Below are 18,602 nucleotides of genomic sequence, written 5' to 3' on the forward strand. Positions count from 1 at the left end.
CCAATATTTCACCCCTCCCCCTTGGAGGGTGAACAAAGGGATTTTTAAAGAGATTGATTCTCTCTCTTGGGTGTGGCTGGCATCGCAGGCGGTCACGGTTTTTGCTTGCTCTTGGCCCGGGCTCTTGGTCACAGGTGGTCGCAGTTGTGCTGGCTCTTGGGCATTGTGGACACTTCGCTCTCTTCTCGGTCTCTCTCTCGCCCCACTGAGTACGTGGACATTTAGTGCAGTAGTAAGGACATTTAGTACAGTACAGACATTTAGTACAGTACAGCTCTTGGCTGGTCTCCCTCTCGCAGGCATCTACACCTGCATTGTTACATTCTGGGCCTGTCTGACTCTGCCTGGATTGTTGGCCTAGCACGTGTGCTCCACTCCTGCAGCTTGGGTCACTCTTACGTGCTGACGATCGACCTCACTCTGCCGGTCCGTGTTGGGGTCGTCGTTACCTGTTGGTGCTTCTCTGTGGCGACGGCTGGACATTTGGTGCCACAAGCAGAGGCATTTGTGAGCACGTAGCCGTTGTGCTGGCAGGTCCTTTGTTGTTCGTTACCCTCCCCTCCCCCGTGAGAGTATGCTGGGCCCTTGTGATGTTTATCCATAGTAATTGTAATAAGGGGTAGAATAAGCGAAGTTTCTGCTTCTTGTCCCTTTTTCTTTGTTATTAAAATAATTACATTGTAAATATCTCTATTAAATCAAATTGTTTAAACGTTTCCTTTCTCTCTGTCCGTGAATGTCTCTTCTTCATTGATCCGCCATTGTTCGTATCCAGGTTTACATCGACTGAATGGCTTTAACATTACCCAGGCGGTGACCAACGGTTTTCGCTCGGCCGTGTAAATTTCCATCAGGGAACAAAGGAAACCACCAGAGGTTACGTATGGTACGTTCTCCGATTGGCGTTCGTCGTTGCTGATTCACAACCTGCTAAGTACGATGTTATTCGTGCGCGGCAGCTCCAGGTCTGGTAAGTTTGGCAGAGAACTGAGGTTAACCCCCTCGTAGTGAACCCTAGGCCGTAACACATTCGGTGTCTTTGAGCGGGATTCCTCCGAGCACCGTAACAAATTGGTACCGGCAGTGAGATTCCCCTCTGGATACCGTAACATTCGGTGTTCAGGAGTGGGATATTGGAATTCCGCTCCGGAAACCGTAACTATATATATACCAGCATATTCATTGACCCTGTTTTATATATATAATCTTTATTATCAGAAAGCATTTTGCTTACTCCTCAAATACATATTTGTAACTTTATACAATATTATGTGGCTCTTGACTGTTGGGCCACCCTGTATGTGTCACAGAGACATTACCTGTTGTTAGCCATGGTAAGAGACCAAAAAGTGTCACGTGTACAAGTGGACAGGTGAGTTGCAATCTGCATGTGCGCTGCCCCCAGCCTCCCGGGATTGCAAGGAGGATGAGTTTAAATGTGACGGCGGCCATTGCATCCACAGCCTCTGGCACTGCGATGGTGACGATGACTGCGGAGACGCGTCCGATGAACAGTGTGGTCAGTCAGCGAGCAGGCCTGACACCTTATATCAACCTGGAATTTATCTCTTCCCTTGTACTTCAGCTATACTCTCTAGGTGCAAGGTTTTGCTACTTGGGCATTTTCTTCCATCCATACTTACCCTTGTGACCTGCTTTCCATTCTACTTCCAAGATCTACTTTCATCGGACATCTCACTTAATGTCTTCTTTTATTGTTTGCATTCGCTGACGAAACACTACTGTATCCAAGCATTTGCTCCACATTGAGCTTTCCTGATTTTCTTCAGCTCGTTCTGAATTAATGAAGAAATTTTCATTCTTCTATTTTGTGGCAATATTGTTTCTCACTTTGTCTCTTCCTACCATAACTGAGAACATCATCTGCCCATTCACACTTTCTATATCTGTCCATCTCAGAGACCTTTCCCTGCTTGTTTCCAGAGGCTTTTATACAAATCCATTGGATGTTACACGTTGGTGATATTAAAATAAAATATGTCACAGGTAGTTCCAGTGACGAGGAGTGGATATGGAGGAGGTGTGAAGTTAGGGGTGCTGGTGCAGATCAATGCGAAGCATGGAGGTTGGCAGAACAGGAAGGAGTAAGAGGATATGAAGCAGGAAAGATGTAGCGGAAGAGTAGACTGGAAGATTATCTGAGATTGAGTGTTATTGAATATACGCCGAACCAATGGATGGAAGTCCATTGATATTGTCCCACTGTGTTCCGAAATTTGTAGTTTCGGTCGTTCTTGATTGAATGCTCCTGCCCACAGATCCCCGCCAATGCTCCAACAAGGAGTTTGAGTGTTCAGACGGTGGTTGCATCGCCAAGACCTGGAGATGCGATGGTGACGCCGACTGTAAGGATGGCTCAGATGAGGTGGATTGCCGTGAGTATCGACCATCTCGAGGTCTTCACACAACTGCACTGCCATTGTGCTCAAACGCATCAAGTTGGTGTAGTTGCTGTTTTATGTTAATTTTTCTTAGTAAAGATTGTTGGTTTGCAAGTGAGAGGCACATGATGTCAGATTGCCGAGAGAATGTGTGCCAGCTGAGTTAATCGCTCTTGAAGTAAGGGTTAGTTATGCAGAACCATTGACTTCATCATCACCAAGTGTTGCAAGCCACAAAATGGTGAGCTTTTTTTTTTTTCTTTTTTTTTTTGTGTATAAGATCGAAGCTCGTGTAAGAGCTAACATTGATCACAAAAAGACAAACTGACACATACAACATAAAACGTATGATAAAGGGAGCGGGAGAACTAGATGGAGAGCAGAGACATCGGGAGATCTGTGGGAGGGAGAGGGCTTGGGGGAGGAGGCACGGGAAGGGGGGGTCGGGGGGTGGGGTGGGTGGGAGAGGTAAAAGACACATGGACATTGCTAGGACTTCCGGGAAAGAAGTCAGTATTTCAAAAAAAAGTGGATCTGGGGTGAATTAACGGGGATGGAAGAGATCAAGGTTTTGGATGGGGGTAGATAAGAGATGGTGGTGAACAGCTGTTTTAAAGACCTGGAGGGAGGAGTGGGATTGAAGAGAGTGAGGGAGTTTGTTCCAGAGGCGGGAGAAAAGAGGAATGAAGTACTGAAGGTGAGCAGAGAGTCTTGATTTTGGCAGTTTCACCAGAAGAGGGTTGCTGGCAGATCTTGTGCAACCTGTAGGAATATTTGGGGGACAAATATTTGATTGAGATATTTGGTTTGGTTGGAATATTTGGTTGAGAAGATTCAAAGGAATGATTTACTCGAGCTCACATTTACAAAGGGGAGCCGGAGGTTTCATTTCCTCCCCCATAAAGGAATGGCTGCTCATGCACCACCTCCTCCCCTATAAAGGAATACATGCCGTTTGAACATGTATGTTTGGCTCCTAAAATCATGGTCAGGGTTTGAACCTTCTGACTCGACCTAATAATCTAGAAACCTCGTAACTTGCCCTTGAGCTATCTTGTGGTGGTGAGGTGTTTTGAATTACATGGTGGTGAGGTGTTTTGAATAACGTGGTGGTGAGATGTTTTCAATTACATGGTGTTGAGGTGTTTAGAATTACGTGGTGGTGAGGTGTTTTGAATTACGTGGTAGTGAGGTGTTTTTAATTTTGTGGTGGTGAGGTGTTTTGAATTACGTGGTGGTGAGGTGTTTTGAATTACGTGGTGGTGAGGTGTTTTGAATTACGTGGTGGTGAGGTGTTTTGAATTACATGGTGTTGAGGTGTTTTGAATTATGTGGTGGTGAGGTGTTTTGAATTACGTGGTGTTGAGGTGTTTTGAATCACGTGGTGGTGAGGCGTTTTGAATTACGTGGTGGTGAGGCGTTTTGAATTACGTGGTGGTGAGGCGTTTTGAATTACGTGGTGGTGAGATGTTTTGAATTATGTGGTGGTGAGGTGTTTTGAATTATGTGGTGGTGAGGTGTTTTGAATTACGTGGTGTTGAGGTGTTTTGAATTACGTGGTGTTGAGGTGTTTTTAATTACGTGGTGTTGAGGTGTTTTTAATTACGTGGTGTTGAGGTGTTTTGAATTACGTGGTGTTGAGGTGTTTTGAATTATGTGGTGGTGAGGTGTTTTTAATTACGTGGTGTTGAGGTGTTTTGAATTACGTGGTGTTGAGGTGTTTTTAATTACGTGGTGTTGAGGTGTTTTGAATTACGTGGTGTTGAGGTGTTTTGAATTACGTGGTAGTGAGGTGTTTTTAATTTTGTGGTGGTGAGGTGTTTTGAATTATGTGGTAGTGAGGTGTTTTTAATTTTGTGGTGGTGAGGTGTTTTGAATTACGTGGTGGTGAGGTGTTTTGAATTACGTGGTGTTGAGGTGTTTTGAATTACGTGGTGTTGAGGTGTTTTGAATTATGTGGTGGTGAGGTGTTTTGAATTACGTGGTGTTGAGGTGTTTTGAATTATGTGGTGTTGAGGTGTTTTGAATCACGTGGTGGTGAGGTGTTTTGAATTACGTGGTGTTGAGGTGTTTTGAATTACGTGGTGTTGAGGTGTTTTGAATCACGTGGTGGTGAGGTGTTTTGAATTACATGGTGTTGAGGTGTTTTGAATCACGTGGTGTTGAGGTGTTTTGAATTACGTGGTGTTGAGGTGTTTTTAAATACATGGTGGTGAGGTGTTTTGAATTACCTGGTGGTGAGGTGTTTTGAATTACGTGGTGTTGAGGTGTTTTGAATCACGTGGTGGTGAGGTGTTTTGAATTACATGGTGTTGAGGTGTTTTGAATTACGTGGTGTTGAGGTGTTTTGAATTACGTGGTGTTGAGGTGTTTTTAAATACATGGTGGTGAGGTGTTTTGAATTACCTGGTGGTGAGGTGTTTTGAATTACATGGTGTTGAGGTGTTTTGAATTACATGGTGTTGAGGTGTTTTGAATCACGTGGTGTTGAGGTGTTTTGAATTACGTGGTGTTGAGGTGTTTTGAATTACGTGGTGTTGAGGTGTTTTTAAATACATGGTGGTGAGGTGTTTTGAATTACATGGTGTTGAGGTGTTTTGAATTACATGGTGTTGAGGTGTTTTGAATTACGTGGTGTTGAGGTGTTTTGAATTACGTGGTGTTGAGGTGTTTTGAATTATGTGGTGTTGAGGTGTTTTGAATCACGTGGTGGTGAGGTGTTTTGAATTACGTGGTGTTGAGGTGTTTTGAATTACGTGGTGTTGAGGTGTTTTGAATCACGTGGTGTTGAGGTGTTTTGAATTACATGGTGTTGAGGTGTTTTGAATTACATGGTGTTGAGGTGTTTTGAATTACGTGGTGTTGGGGTGTTTTGAATTATGTGGTGTTGAGGTGTTTTGAATCACGTGGTGTTGAGGTGTTTTGAATTACTTGGTGGTGAGGTGTTTTTAATTTTGTGGTGGTGAGGTGTAATCGTCCCAAACTTCCAGTCTGCACCTGCCCCTCCTGTATGTATGTGCTGAGGGGTTCTTTTTTAATAAAAAAAAATAAAAAAATTTCAACCTAAATTTTCAACCTAAATTGCTTATAAAAATGTAATATCACAAACACTACAAATAAATTTGTGCAAAATAATTATTTGTGTTATGATTGGTGTAAATCATAATAACACAGCAGCTCATGTACAGTTATTATCCTCAGCTAATACAAACCTGTTCCTCTGTAACGACACGTGGTGAGCCGAGCCAAGCTCGTACATATATATCTATATATATACACACACACTCAGAATGGAGCACTGAGCATCTGCAATTTGTTTTGTGCTTTTCGTTAATGATCTGTAAATTCTCACCAGATGCTGTGATCAGTCATTCACATGTGGTGTCTGTTGAAGTGATTTGCACAAAATTCTTCCTACAGGCCCATGATTACCATGCTTTTCCACTCACCTTTACCGCCCTCTCTGTGCTTCCAGCACCTCCCGCACCAGTGGTGCAATGCGGAGAGGATGAGTTTGGATGTTCGTACGGACGCTGTATTCTTCAAATCTACCGTTGTGATGGAGATAACGACTGCGGTGATTGGTCGGATGAGGCGGGCTGCTGTGAGTCTCGGGCACGAAACACCACTTTGCAGCTCGGGCACCCATTGGCCCATATTAAAGAGTTTAGAGATGTTGAGATGCCAAGACGCCAGTGTTACACATTGACCTCATGAATGCAAAACTATTTGGGAGAGATATCTTATGAAAACATCGGTCCTAGTGTACCTGTCTGCTTGACCGCAGGTGTGTTGGCAATATTCGTAACATTTACCTTCACACTATTTTTACCTGTTCCCAACAGTAGGGTGCACTGACTCAAAATGAAACACAATTAACTGAAGAACCTTGCGATCAGAATGAAGCGGAACATACTTGACAATGCACACGGAAACGATAAATACAACTGACTCGGTTCAACCATTGACTCGAGAAATTTGCGCTAACATCAAAAATAATTGTGAAATATGAATCGTTAAGCATATTCTTACCACTTGCACCCTGTTGGTACCACATTTCATAATGACAGACCTGACTTGACAGGTGACCATGACAGGCAATAACCTGCTTATGGTCACATAAGTTTTCCATATATCTCGTGGGAACGTGAGTTGGATAGGTGACCATGAGGGTGAGGAGGTTATTTGAAGGCTTGGAGTGGGCAGATGACTGATGCCTTTGGGTTTGTGAGGGTGGGGGAGAGGACAGGGAATTGTGGAGAGGGGGTGGGGGGAAGCGGACAACCAAATTGCTTATTTTTGTAGGATTAAGTTTGATAGGTCGTTCTTTTCTCATAAAAATCTACATGGTTTTTAATTGTTTTGACCAACACATTGTGAGTTTCAATGGCTCCAGTTGTTCATTAGGTCTAAATGTAACAACTGTCGGTTTTTCTATGCGAGTACAGATTGTGCGTTAGTCTGTTCATATGTTGAAGATAAATCCGAAATTTAAGATGTTTCTTTTTTTGTAATAACGATGCCCATGCAATAGGTGATTGAGCTGCCCGTATGTGCCCAGCAACGCAGCAGCCATGCCGGGAAGGAGATGTCCTGTGCGCCGACGGGATGTGCATCAAGGCCGCATGGCGCTGCGATGGCGAGCCCGACTGCGAGGACCATTCTGATGAGATGAACTGTGGTTAGTGGTGCATTTAAATTTTTTTTTTTTTTTTTTTGTATACAAGATTGAGGTTCGTGTAAGAGGTAACAATCGCAAAAAAACAAACGGACACATAAAACATATGATAAAGGGAGTGGGAGACAAGATGAGAAGAGAGAGGGAAGCACACAAGTACAACATTTGAGAGCAGGGACATCGGGAGATCTGTGGGAGGGAGAGGGCTTGGGGAGAGGAGGCACGGGAAGTGGGGGGGGGGGGGGGGGTGAGAGATAAAACCCACATGGACACAGCTAGGACTTCCAGGAAAGAGGTCGGAATTTCAAAAAAGTGGATCTGGGGTGAATTAACGGGGGTAGAAACTATCAAGGTTTTGGATGGAGGAAGACAAGAGATGGTGATGAACAGCTGTTTTGAACAGCTTGATGAACAAGAGATGGTGATGAACAGATGATGGTGATGCATTGGGATACAGTATGGGATTAGGGCAGAAATTGTCAATCTGTGGGCCGAATGCGACCCGATCACAAAAGAGTTATGGCCTGAGTTTATTTAGGAAGCTACTTATTGTAAAAATGGTTCTGACCGATATTTTGCCAAAGTGTAAAGGTGTTGCCATTCATTTGTATCACTTTAATGCCATCGGGTGTAACATGCGACGTATTTATGCTGATGGAGTAGTGCATTGTGAGAGACCACAAACGCTCCACGTAAATGGTGCTCGATGGTGAACACCTTGAGAACTTCTGGATTTGGGGGACTGTGTGCCGTGTCCAGGCAGAAAGCTTAACGAAAAAGGATAATGTTGAGTAATGCAAAAGTCACTTCACTGTCGACTAGAGTCTCCATCAGAAAATACGTGAGCTACCAGGAAATCCACGACACCAAAGATGTTCAAAATGTGATTATTTTTCCGTCTCCCATTGACCCGCATTGCAAGGTTGAATCCTGCAGGAATTCTGCGGTAATTTCAAATCTTTGAAAACTTGACTTCATTGGTGAGTCTCAAGTTGAGTTGACAAATGACGATATCAAAGATCAGTCATTGACTAATGAGTGAGGCTTCTCCTATCCTCTCGAACCCAGGAATGTCGCTAAACCATTATTAGTCCCCTACCGGTGTACACGGGAAGGAACTATAGGTTTGCACGCCGTCCCTCCGTCTGTCAGTCCGTCAGTCCGTCAGTCCGTCACGCAAAGAACAGTTTTCCGGACTTTTTTTCTAAACTCTTAATGCTAATGATTTCAAACTTGGCACATGGTTTCCTCATGATAACTTACAGATCGAGTTCGAACTTCACGACGTTTCGATCATTTTTGACAAGTTATGGCACTTTGAACTTTGGGAATTCTGATAATTCTGATGATCCTTAACTCAGTGCCATTTTAAGTTTTAATTTCCTTTAAAAAAGATTTTCTCTGCAATAATAAGACCAATTGAGATCAAATTTTCACCGTAGGGGGGACTCGGTCTGTAGAATATTTCAATGGTAATTATGACGTCACAGGTCACGTGGTTCGACCGCCATATTGTTTTTCGTGAAAACACGAAAACCCCATTTTCTCTGCAACGGCTGAACAGATCGAGGCCAAACTTTGCAGGCAGAATCGCATACCCATGACGAACAAATAAGTCAGCCAGCATGACGTCATGCATCACATGGTTTCAGAGTTATGATGTTTTTAAGCATGAACATTTAAAACCGAGCTCCTCCCTCATTTTTGATCCAATCGAGGGGAAACTTCACAGATCTGTTCAGCATGTCAGTCTACTAAAATGTCCTTTTGGAATTTGCGATAGGGCACGTGGTTTGGCAGATATCGTTAATTAAACGAAAATATTTTTTAAAAATGGATATCTCTTGTTTATTCTCGAGTTCTCCTCAAGCCGCACCGCGCGTCCTCAGCCTTGTCTGCGAACGTCAAAAGCGCGACACAGCACCTGCTTCCGGGAGGGGCGTAGCCAAGCCGAGCAACATATATTTATATACACATCGATCATTGATCGTGAACCGGAAAATATAATAAATTACTGATATTTAGCGGCTCGAAAGGTTCTTTATCAACAACTTATTTTCTCGTGCTTCTGCTGACCTGTCTGCGAGGTGTATAAATCGAAGTCCCGAGTGCGAATCACAGGTGAGCCCGTCCTGAGGTAATTAGCGATTGGGAACGATTCAGAACCTGTGGGTAAATAACCCTTGGTAATTTCCCCAACAGTTTTCCGGACGACAGACTGCCGGTAGGGGACATGTATTGCAGCGCAATACTCAGAATGCTTGTTTCATTACACATTAATCAGCTAAGGCCGAGCTGATTCTCAACTGGTGGTTCTCAACTGGAGGTCTGTGACCTTTTTCGGTGGTCCACAGGAACATTGTCCAAAGTCACACGTGCCACCATCCAAAAATTTCAAACCAAAATGTTTGTTGTCTACTCTTTCTTTTTGATGTCTCAAAAAGGAGGTGGTTCACGAAAATATTTTGATTGGCCTAGTTGTCTGCGGACTGAAACGAGTTGAGAACCACTGAGCTAAGCTCTGGCTTCGCCTGAAGCAGTACATGCAATTTCATATTTTCGTTTTCCTTCTTGAATTCCTGTTGAAAAACTTCATCCTCAAACTTGAGACCCTTTTTCACGCAGTTGTAAATTTCCACTGAAAATGAACTTGCAGTGAAGATGGTGGTTGAGCCCAACCCTTGGCATAGCATCAGGACACTCGATAACCATTTGTGAATATTTCAAGGATATCAAAGGGAGGCGCAAAGTGCCCCTCCCTTCATATAAAGGATCGTTTCTCTGTATTCAGCTTTTACATGGGGACTGAAATACGTTTCTTGGCTTCTACTGGACGAAATCGGCTGCAAATTTCAGAAGTAAATGCTTTGTACGTTGAGGTAATATGTTCCAAATTTCAGCAATGTCTGTTTCCACATTCTTGAGTTTTATTTAGAAAACTCTCGAAATCACGTTGGTGCCCGTCCGTCCGTCCGCCCAAAATGTGTTGGCGCTCATATCTCAAAGGGCTATACATTGAAACTGGCTGAAACATGGAATATAGATCAGGCAATAGGTCTAGTTAATGGCTTTCGAAACAAATTCCACCTACAGTATATATGTATAAAAATATTATATATAAATATATTAAAAATATTATATATTATCCATAAAAAATATTATATATAAAGATATATTGGAGCCTCGCAACCTTTATTGGAGCCTCTATGGTTTGCGGAGGAGCTATACCACAAATCATGCATACATGTGGACACACGAGAGAACACTCTCCATTACTTTCAAACAAGCACAGCTGCTGAGATTGGGGGAAGTGATGTCACGTCACAGAGCACTCTGGGTACCATTGACGTCATCCTTATGACATAGCGTTTCTCTCCGCACTCAGTGGGGGCAATCAAGAAGGGATTTCCTCATAACCCAACCTAAGCTTGTTTATCCATGCTCTATCCTTCAAATGCTGAGTGTCAAGAAAGGAAGCAGCACGCACCTTTTTTAAAGTCTTCGGTATGAGTTCCCAGACTCAGAGCAGTTCTAACCATAACACCACAGAGTCTGGTTAAACTTGTACTAGCCTGTTGGGATAAGCATTCTCCCTTTGCATTTGTGGTGCAGTGAGCGAGGTGTGTGGGCCGGAACAATTCCGCTGCCTTTCGGGACGTTGTGTCACCGCTGCTTGGCGCTGCGATGGCGATGTGGATTGTTCCGATGGGAGTGATGAAGCCAATTGCGAACCTGTTTCAGGTATTATGTTTCGTGGAACTGGAAAGTAATCATTTGTGCTTGCAGTGGAAATATTTTTGAGTGCTTGGTGTTTTTCTCTTTGTTGTTTTTTAAATTTTATTTATTTTTTATTATGTAAGCAAATTATCTGCAGTAAATGGAAATGAAAAATATAAACAAGGCAGAATTTACCAATGCAGAGCCTTGTCTTGGTACATAGATTATAGTAGATCTGACCGACACAGAATGCTTCTGGAATGTGTGGCTCAGAGGAAATGGATGGACCATCCCTGAGGATAGTGGTTAGCAACTTTAAAAAAAATTCCCCTTCGACATTTTTAAAATTAAAAGTCAAAATTAGATTTAAAATATATATTTTTTATAATTCAGTATTATTTTAAAAAAATTAACACTATTTATCCTAACTTGGGAATAATGTACAGACTTGGCATTTAATATGGAATATTTTTTTTGTGGTGGTGAACTTACTTTTCAAGATGACTTAGAACCAAAAGTTCATTGGAATTATGTTGAAATTATTCTAGATTTTGTTAATGTGACCTTTAAAAGAAACAAAAACCACATTTGACATTTTGAAGCAAATAAATTGATCCTTGAAAGTGATGTAAACTGATATCGAACTCAATTCACGGACAGTACTGTGTTAAACTTCTGTACGTTTTCCAGAAGTATCTTTTTATTTTGCACATTAGCCAAAAAATTTTTCAACAAAAACAAAAGCTAAATTATGACTGGGATTACGGACAGTAAAATTACAGTTCAGTACTTCGTGTAACCCCCACGAGCATTCAGGAGAGCACGTACACGTCGAGGCATGCTGTTCATGAGATTTGCCAAGGTTTGGACAGGAATCGCTTGCCATGCAGTGACAATAGTCTGCTGCAATTCACGCACAGAGGTCGGCTGCTGGTCCAAGTGGTCGATTTGACGCGTTATTTCTGCCCACAAGTTCTCTATCGGATTCATATCCGGGGAGATGGCAGGCCACTCCATATGCTCTACACCACGGTCAGCAAGAAAGTGTTGGATCATGCGAGCACGATGAGGCTGTGCATTGTCATCTTGGAAGACAAAGTTTCCTCGAAAGGCTGCACGAGCAAATGGAAGCAATGTTTCTTCCAGAATGACCCTGTACTTGAACTGGTTCAGGTTTCCATTCAGAACAACCAGGTCAGTTTTGCCCCCTGCATGAAAAGCAGCCCAAATGGTCACCCCACCACCTCCAGCTTGGACTCTTGGCATTATACAATCTTCGTTGTGGGCTTCATGCACTTGTCTGCACACTCGGGCGCGGCCATCTTGACGATAGACCAGAAATCTAGACTCGTCACTGAAGGTCACGTGATTCCAGTGTCCTGGCTGCCATTGACGGTGCTCTCTGGCCCACTGCAATCGGCGCTGGCTGTGTTGTCTGGTCAGGCGTGACTTTCTCAGGGGATGCCTGGCACGATAGCCTGCTTGAACCATTCATTGGTTGACTAGCCTTCTGGATACAGGCACATTTGTCAGTTGCTGCCACTCAGCCCTAAGCCGATTAGCTGACTTGGTACGGCCATTGCAGACTAACCGGTGCAGCTGGCGATCATCTCTCCTTGTGGTTCTGCGTGGACGTCCTGGCCTCGGTATTGGAGTAGGGACACCCCTCTGAGCATTTCGTTTCAGGATCTTTGACACCTGACCTTGAATGATGCCATACCGCCAAGCAATAGCACGCTGTTTCATGCCAGAATTTCGTAAAGCCACCACTCCATGACAAACAGCATTGTCAAGTTGACGGACCATCTCCAGAGGAAGCGGCAATAACTTTTGTAGACGTGCAGCAGTTGTTTTCCACTAATACAGAACGCAACAACCCTTATATACCCGATTGTGAAGCCAATCGTCAAATGTTCCTGTCCTTACATTTTGTCACGCCACCTGTGATATAATCCTGTTATTGACTTCTTGCTGCGAAAGAAAATCAGTGACATGGTTCTTTCAACAAAGACATCACCAAAGGGTAAAATAAACTCACCATATTTATATTCTGAGTTCAGAAAGTAAACCCAAGTCAAGAAAAAAATAATATTCCATATTAAATGCCAAGTCTGTATATCCAAAGTATGAAATCAACTTATGGTTAAATTTGATGTTAAAATGTTCTGGTTACCTTGAACAACCCAAATTTCGATTTGATGAGCCAAAGAGCTAGAAAGTAGTTATACTTGATCATGCAGCCTGGGGCTCGCTTATCCCTAACTGTTTGACCTGCTTTTCCCTACAGTTTCCTTCCTGTGCACCGACGAGCAGATCCCCTGTGTGTCAGGGGGCTGCATCGACCTTTGGAAGGCATGCAATGGAAAACATGACTGCGAGGATGGGAGTGATGAAGCACCAGGAAGGAACTGCAGTGAGACGCTTCAACATTTTTTTTTTATTCCTTTCATCCATATTCCCATTATCATGACTGTGTACCAAATTCTGCGCATTATTTGTTGAGGTGATGGGACAGTTCATTTATGTAAATTGAGGGGTTTAGCCTCATGAATGGAAACGACAGAAATAGATTGCAGATGAGTAGTTGAGTGGCAATGAGGGATGAGGGATGAGGGTTGGGGTGAGTGAGATTAGAAGAAGAAGAAGAGGTCTGAGGTGAGCATGAGTTGATGATGTGGGAGCACAGTTGGAAACTAGAACGGCACTTGGTAGAGCGCATACCACTGCCACACTGAACAGTTCACGTTTTCTATCCATTGACAGGCTAGATCTGGATTCGAACTTCAATCAAAAGCTAATCGGTTTGTTCTTGTTACTTACTCAACTCATCCACCGAGTTTTGTCATAATTCGGCCACAACTTTTTGAAATATCATGCGACATATCGTTTTTCGCCTGATCTCTCAATGGTGAAGAATCACTTAAAAAATTAAAAAATTATCGTATCCTGATCCAGATCCGATCTTCATGAACATCGAATCGATTTTGTCCTTTTGTCCGAACATTGTCCCGGTCACACACCCAAACTGTCCACCATGTTACATCTGAATCCATCCACAACTTTTTGAGATATCTTGATTTTTATCGTCTTTGCCCCATTACTCAATGGTAAAGAATCACTTTTTAAAAATATTCTCAGATCCAAATACAGGTCCAGATCTTCACCAAAATCTAAACATTTCGTCCTTGTCATACACCAACCTCTCCACCAAATTTTGCCCCCATCCATCCACAACGTTTTGAGATATCTTGTTCACAGACAAACAAACAAACAAACAAACAGACAGACAGGTGCATCCACCTTCGGTGGTGGAGGTAATAAACTTTTGATGTTTTATTCCTTGGTGGCCAGGTATGGGATCATCCGCAATCACACCTTTATTGCCACCCCTCAATTGCGCCTGCTCAGTCACATCCCATGACCGTGTTCTGTATACTAGGGCATGCCCGTACTATATCTATATCTAAAATTATATCCCCCCCCTCTATTTACATGAAATGGTTTGGTCCAAAGCGAACGGCTTGCGAGTACGGTGACAATCCCCCCCCTCTATTTACATGAAATGGTTTGGTCCATTCGCAAAGCCAAAGCGAACGGCAGTTACGAATCGCAGTTACGATGAATCGCAAAGTAGTTTTAATTAGTTTTAAAACATAGTTTAACGCCAACATAGTTTGCCAACGTGAAATAAATGAATACGCTCTCAAATGTGCCGTCCGAGGCAGAGTCTGTTCGGCACGTTCGGCACACGTGATAGCTCGCTGCTCTCTGATTGGTTGAATCGTTTTTTGGACATAGCTCGGTAACTACTTGTCCGATTAATATGAAACCTTGAAAAGGCACATCCTCGGGTCCCCAGCAATATACCTGGCAAGTTTCAAGTATATCGGACCGGTAGTTGTCGAGAAACAGCGGTCGCATACACACACACACACAGACAGAGATTAGTGGAATTATAGATAGATGATCCTCATGGAAGCAAAATAATGCAAGCAATTGTAATTTGTAATTGGATTTTAACCAAATCGTTAATCTACTTTTCATGCAAAACACAATTACAGAATCTATAGAGCAAAAGGGAATAAATTGTCCAATGTAATTCTAATATAATATTGTTACTGATCGCGGTTAAGGATGTTGTTTGCCGAGCGAAGGCTCCGCGACCGAACAGTTGTTCCCCGACTCACCCGATTCACCCAGAACTTTGGCCGTATCGCACCGCAGCTGCCCAATCTGGAAAAGACTAAAACGACGAAATGCAAAGAGGAAAAGGAATAAAACGAGAAGACGGACAGAAGAGTAATTGGATTTATTATACACACAAGCAAAAAAGAAAGCAGTCACGTTTATTTACAACACATAAGACGCAGGTGACACAGTGCAAATACTAGCTTATACAGACTTAATTAACCCAGGGACAGAACAAACAAAACAAACTCACGTACACAAGAAGGGTGGAAAGGCAGGAGGTGGATGGCTGGAGGGAGAGGAAGGTCCAAGGGGGTCCTGCAGCACGATCGGCGCGTTTAGCAGCCGCCGTTCCTTCGCGGCCCTGCTCAAAACCGCCGTCCAGGCCCCAAGCGGCTGTTGGGTGTTGTTGCTGCTGTGGCCGCCGCTTGCTTTTCCAGGACTCGTCTGACTCGTCTGGTCCAAACCCTCAACTCAACAACACTCTTGCACGTCTCCCTGTCCAACCACTCTTTCTCTCTTGGTCCAACCACTCTTTCTCTTTCTTGGTCCAACCACTCTTTCTCTCTCTTGGTCCACTCACTCCTCACCACCGACTCTCCACGCCACTTGCGCGCGCGCCTTTATAGCACCTCCGGCGATCAAGCTGCCGGCCTTTTGGACACGCCCATCGGTGTGCTCACCTCGGCCCTGGTTGGTCACGCGACCCTCTGGCTCCGCCCTTGATGACGACGGGCGGGCACGCCCCTCTTCCCCGACCCGAGCACATGTTCAATGGTGGTTTTGGAGGGGATGTAATTGGCAATCGAGGCTTGGCAATGACGAAAGGGGATGTGAAAGGAAATGGAGGTTTTGGGGATGGGAATGAAAGGGGATCTATTCTCTTTCACTGGTGCAATGGAGTACTTCAATTAATGGGAGACACAGCCTTACCCTAAAACACAGAATAAGATATAACTATCGAACAGGGGTATTCTATTATTGGCTGACGTGTATGCTTGTGGACTAATTATGGGATGCCCTTTTTCCTTTACACAGCTCCGGAGGCAGGGGGCGCAGAATAAACCATAATAATAACTCACACAATCCAAAAAAATATACAGTCCTCATATCCGCAACAATATATTGTAACGAGCTTAATCTCCCTAATGGGGTGAACCAATACCTGCTGCAGGTTAACTCCACAATACACTTTAGTGACCCTTAGAACAGTTCCGTCCTCTCCGATCTGTTGGCCCCAACTCTCTCTTACGCCCTCTCTTGGCAAACTTTGAAAGCTCCAGACAGTGATGTCAGCGCTACCTCCGCGGTCTGTCCGTAACATCACGGTCTGAAACCCCACCTTCTCCAATCACCATTGTGCCAGTCATGAGGCAGTGAATTAAATAAATAACTGGAGAGAGTAAAGAGAAAACAGCCATTCGGCCCGTGGCAAGAGGAAGGAAATTTAATAAATGAGCGTGTGTGAAGAAGAAGAAGAGCAAACACAGGGCTTGTAGGGAGATGGGAGTCTGTCTGGACAAATGATCCAAGCCACGCTAATTTAGCACATTTAGGAACATGTTATTCTAATATTGATTATGAAATAACTATAACTAATTAATTCTCTCTTTAACACCTAGGCCATTTTATAGTGATCCAAGATGCAGACCGAAAGGCTATGCAGATAGTTTTATCCCTCGTGTAACACGCTTCCCATTATCCTACGATTTACTCTGCTTCAAGAGGAATGTCAAATCATACTTTGTTTTACATCTTGCGTGCTTGTATTGTTTTCATTCTCCGCTGTCTGTTGGCTTAGCGGTTAGGGTGCTGGCTTGGGATCCTAGGATCCTGGGTTCGAATCCCGGCCAATCGCTGAATTAACGCCAGGGGGGTTGACTCAGCCTGTCATCCTTCCGAGGTCGGCAAATTGAGTACCAGCTTGCTGGGATGAATGATCACGGTGTGTACCACGATTTAGAATAGGTACACCATATCCCTGTGCATCACAAGAGGTGACTAAGGCTTGGCGTCAGGAAGGGAATCCGGCCATAAATACATTGCCTCAAACAGGGAGCCATGATTGTCATGGGGCCCACAAGGCTAACCCCCACTCTAGCGGGAAAAATGGCCTTAAAACGATCATTCATTCATATTCATTCTCCGCTGTCTGTTGGCTCCTGTTGTGTAGGCCATTGTATGTTGTTGACATACGCTCCATTTCTCCACGTAGGTTCAGAACCCGGTGCCGGAAGCTGCAACATACAAAATGGCGGTTGTGCTCACAAATGCCGACAGTCGCGCCATGGTGTGCATTGCTCATGCCATACTGGATACCATCTCACCGCCAATGGGAAGGATTGCCAAGGTCAGCTGAAGGATTAGGTACTTGCAGGGGAACTTTGGCCTTTGTGTATGCCATAGTCATCACCTTTTCCTTTGTACAGTACAAGGCCATAAATGGATCATTGCTTACTATACTGTAACATGCAAGGAGAGCATTCCTGATGATTCGGCCGACAACCCATTCCAAAGTGTCTGCCCCCTGTATTGGGCCTCCATATTGAGTTTGCCATTATAAATTTAGCATAGCGGAGGCAGAATGTTTTATTTGCTTTATATTAAGCCCAATCGAGAGCCCGAGAGAAGGAAACGGTGTGGAAAGCACTCACATTATGTCCGCCGGTAATGGTTGCTCCTAGATGTGGATGAGTGTGTGGAGGAAGGCCATTGCAGCCAGGGCTGCACCAACACAGCAGGAAGTTTTGAATGCTGGTGTGAGCAGGGCTACGTGCTGCGGCCTGACAAGAAGGGTTGCAAGGCGTTGGGTAAGATCAAAGCAGAGTGCTGTACCACAACCCACATTTCCAGCTGCACGTCACCCTTTATCCTTCCCCCTTGATCCTTCCCCCTTGAACCTCCATTCCCTTCTCTCCACCCTCCTGCTGCACTTAATTCCTCTCCTGTATATCTCCTACAATCTTCCCTTTCCTTCCTTTTCTGAACTTTACTTATCTTAATTTTGCCCATTCATACATGATAAATACTGTAGTGTGATTCCCCAGGTGAACACCACAGGGATTACGAATGGCCAATAGCAAGCTTTAACTCGGAGGCGATGATCAAATTACGGACTTTATCTATGCAGGGTAGGAAGAAAGGGGAGGGGAGGAAACTGAAGCGCTTACCTAAGCGATCCCGCCGGGCAGTCTTCAACCTGCAAAAAATAAACTCACACGAAAATGGATTTACAAAGGTACAGAAAATAACGAAAGGATTTATTAAACGGAATGTCGGGACAAAGAAAACACGACGGTAAAACGAAGTTCCTAAACGGGACGTCCCCCACACCAGACTTGCACACAGACGAGGGATAAAATAACGTTGAAAAATAATGATGTGATTATTTAATCTACTTAGCTCAGATTGGCTGGTGTATCTCGTCAGGAAGGGTGTCGGCCCCAAGCGTGCCGTCCAGACGCAGCTCTGTGCTTGGCGGGAAGGAAGGCCGCAGGCCGCTCGTTCATGCCATTCTAGGCCTCGTCGGGCGTCTCGCTCACCCTGGCCTCGTCACACTGCAGCGGCAAGCTGCGCCCATCCACGCGTCGTCCGCACAGAGAATCGCAGTTCCCAGG

General features: G+C 44.1%; 1 protein-coding gene across 5 annotated transcripts in view; it reads left to right on the forward strand.

Annotated features, from left to right (window-relative positions):
- Positions 1-18,602, forward strand: part of LRP4 (LDL receptor related protein 4) — a 262,672-nt gene that overhangs the window by 127,704 nt on the left and 116,366 nt on the right. For 2 of the 5 annotated variants that reach the window (XM_068109669.2, XM_068109660.2), the window contains exons 4-11: positions 1,406-1,519; positions 2,280-2,396; positions 5,878-6,006; positions 6,964-7,083; positions 10,693-10,821; positions 13,085-13,210; positions 17,201-17,335; positions 17,670-17,795. In XM_068109669.2, coding sequence (XP_067965770.2) covers positions 1,406-1,519; positions 2,280-2,396; positions 5,878-6,006; positions 6,964-7,083; positions 10,693-10,821; positions 13,085-13,210; positions 17,201-17,335; positions 17,670-17,795 — 996 coding nt within the window. Of the gene's footprint in view, positions 1-849; positions 971-1,405; positions 1,520-2,279; positions 2,397-5,877; positions 6,007-6,963; positions 7,084-10,692; positions 10,822-13,084; positions 13,211-17,200; positions 17,353-17,669; positions 17,796-18,602 lie in introns of those variants that run through there. The other 3 variants (XM_078771057.1, XM_078771054.1, XM_068109678.2) reach the window with 3 other exon arrangements.

The sequence above is a fragment of the Myxine glutinosa genome, chromosome 1 (genome assembly GCF_964187855.1).
Source record: "Myxine glutinosa chromosome 1, kmMyxGlut1.1, whole genome shotgun sequence".
Taxonomy (NCBI): Eukaryota; Metazoa; Chordata; class Myxini; order Myxiniformes; family Myxinidae; genus Myxine; species Myxine glutinosa.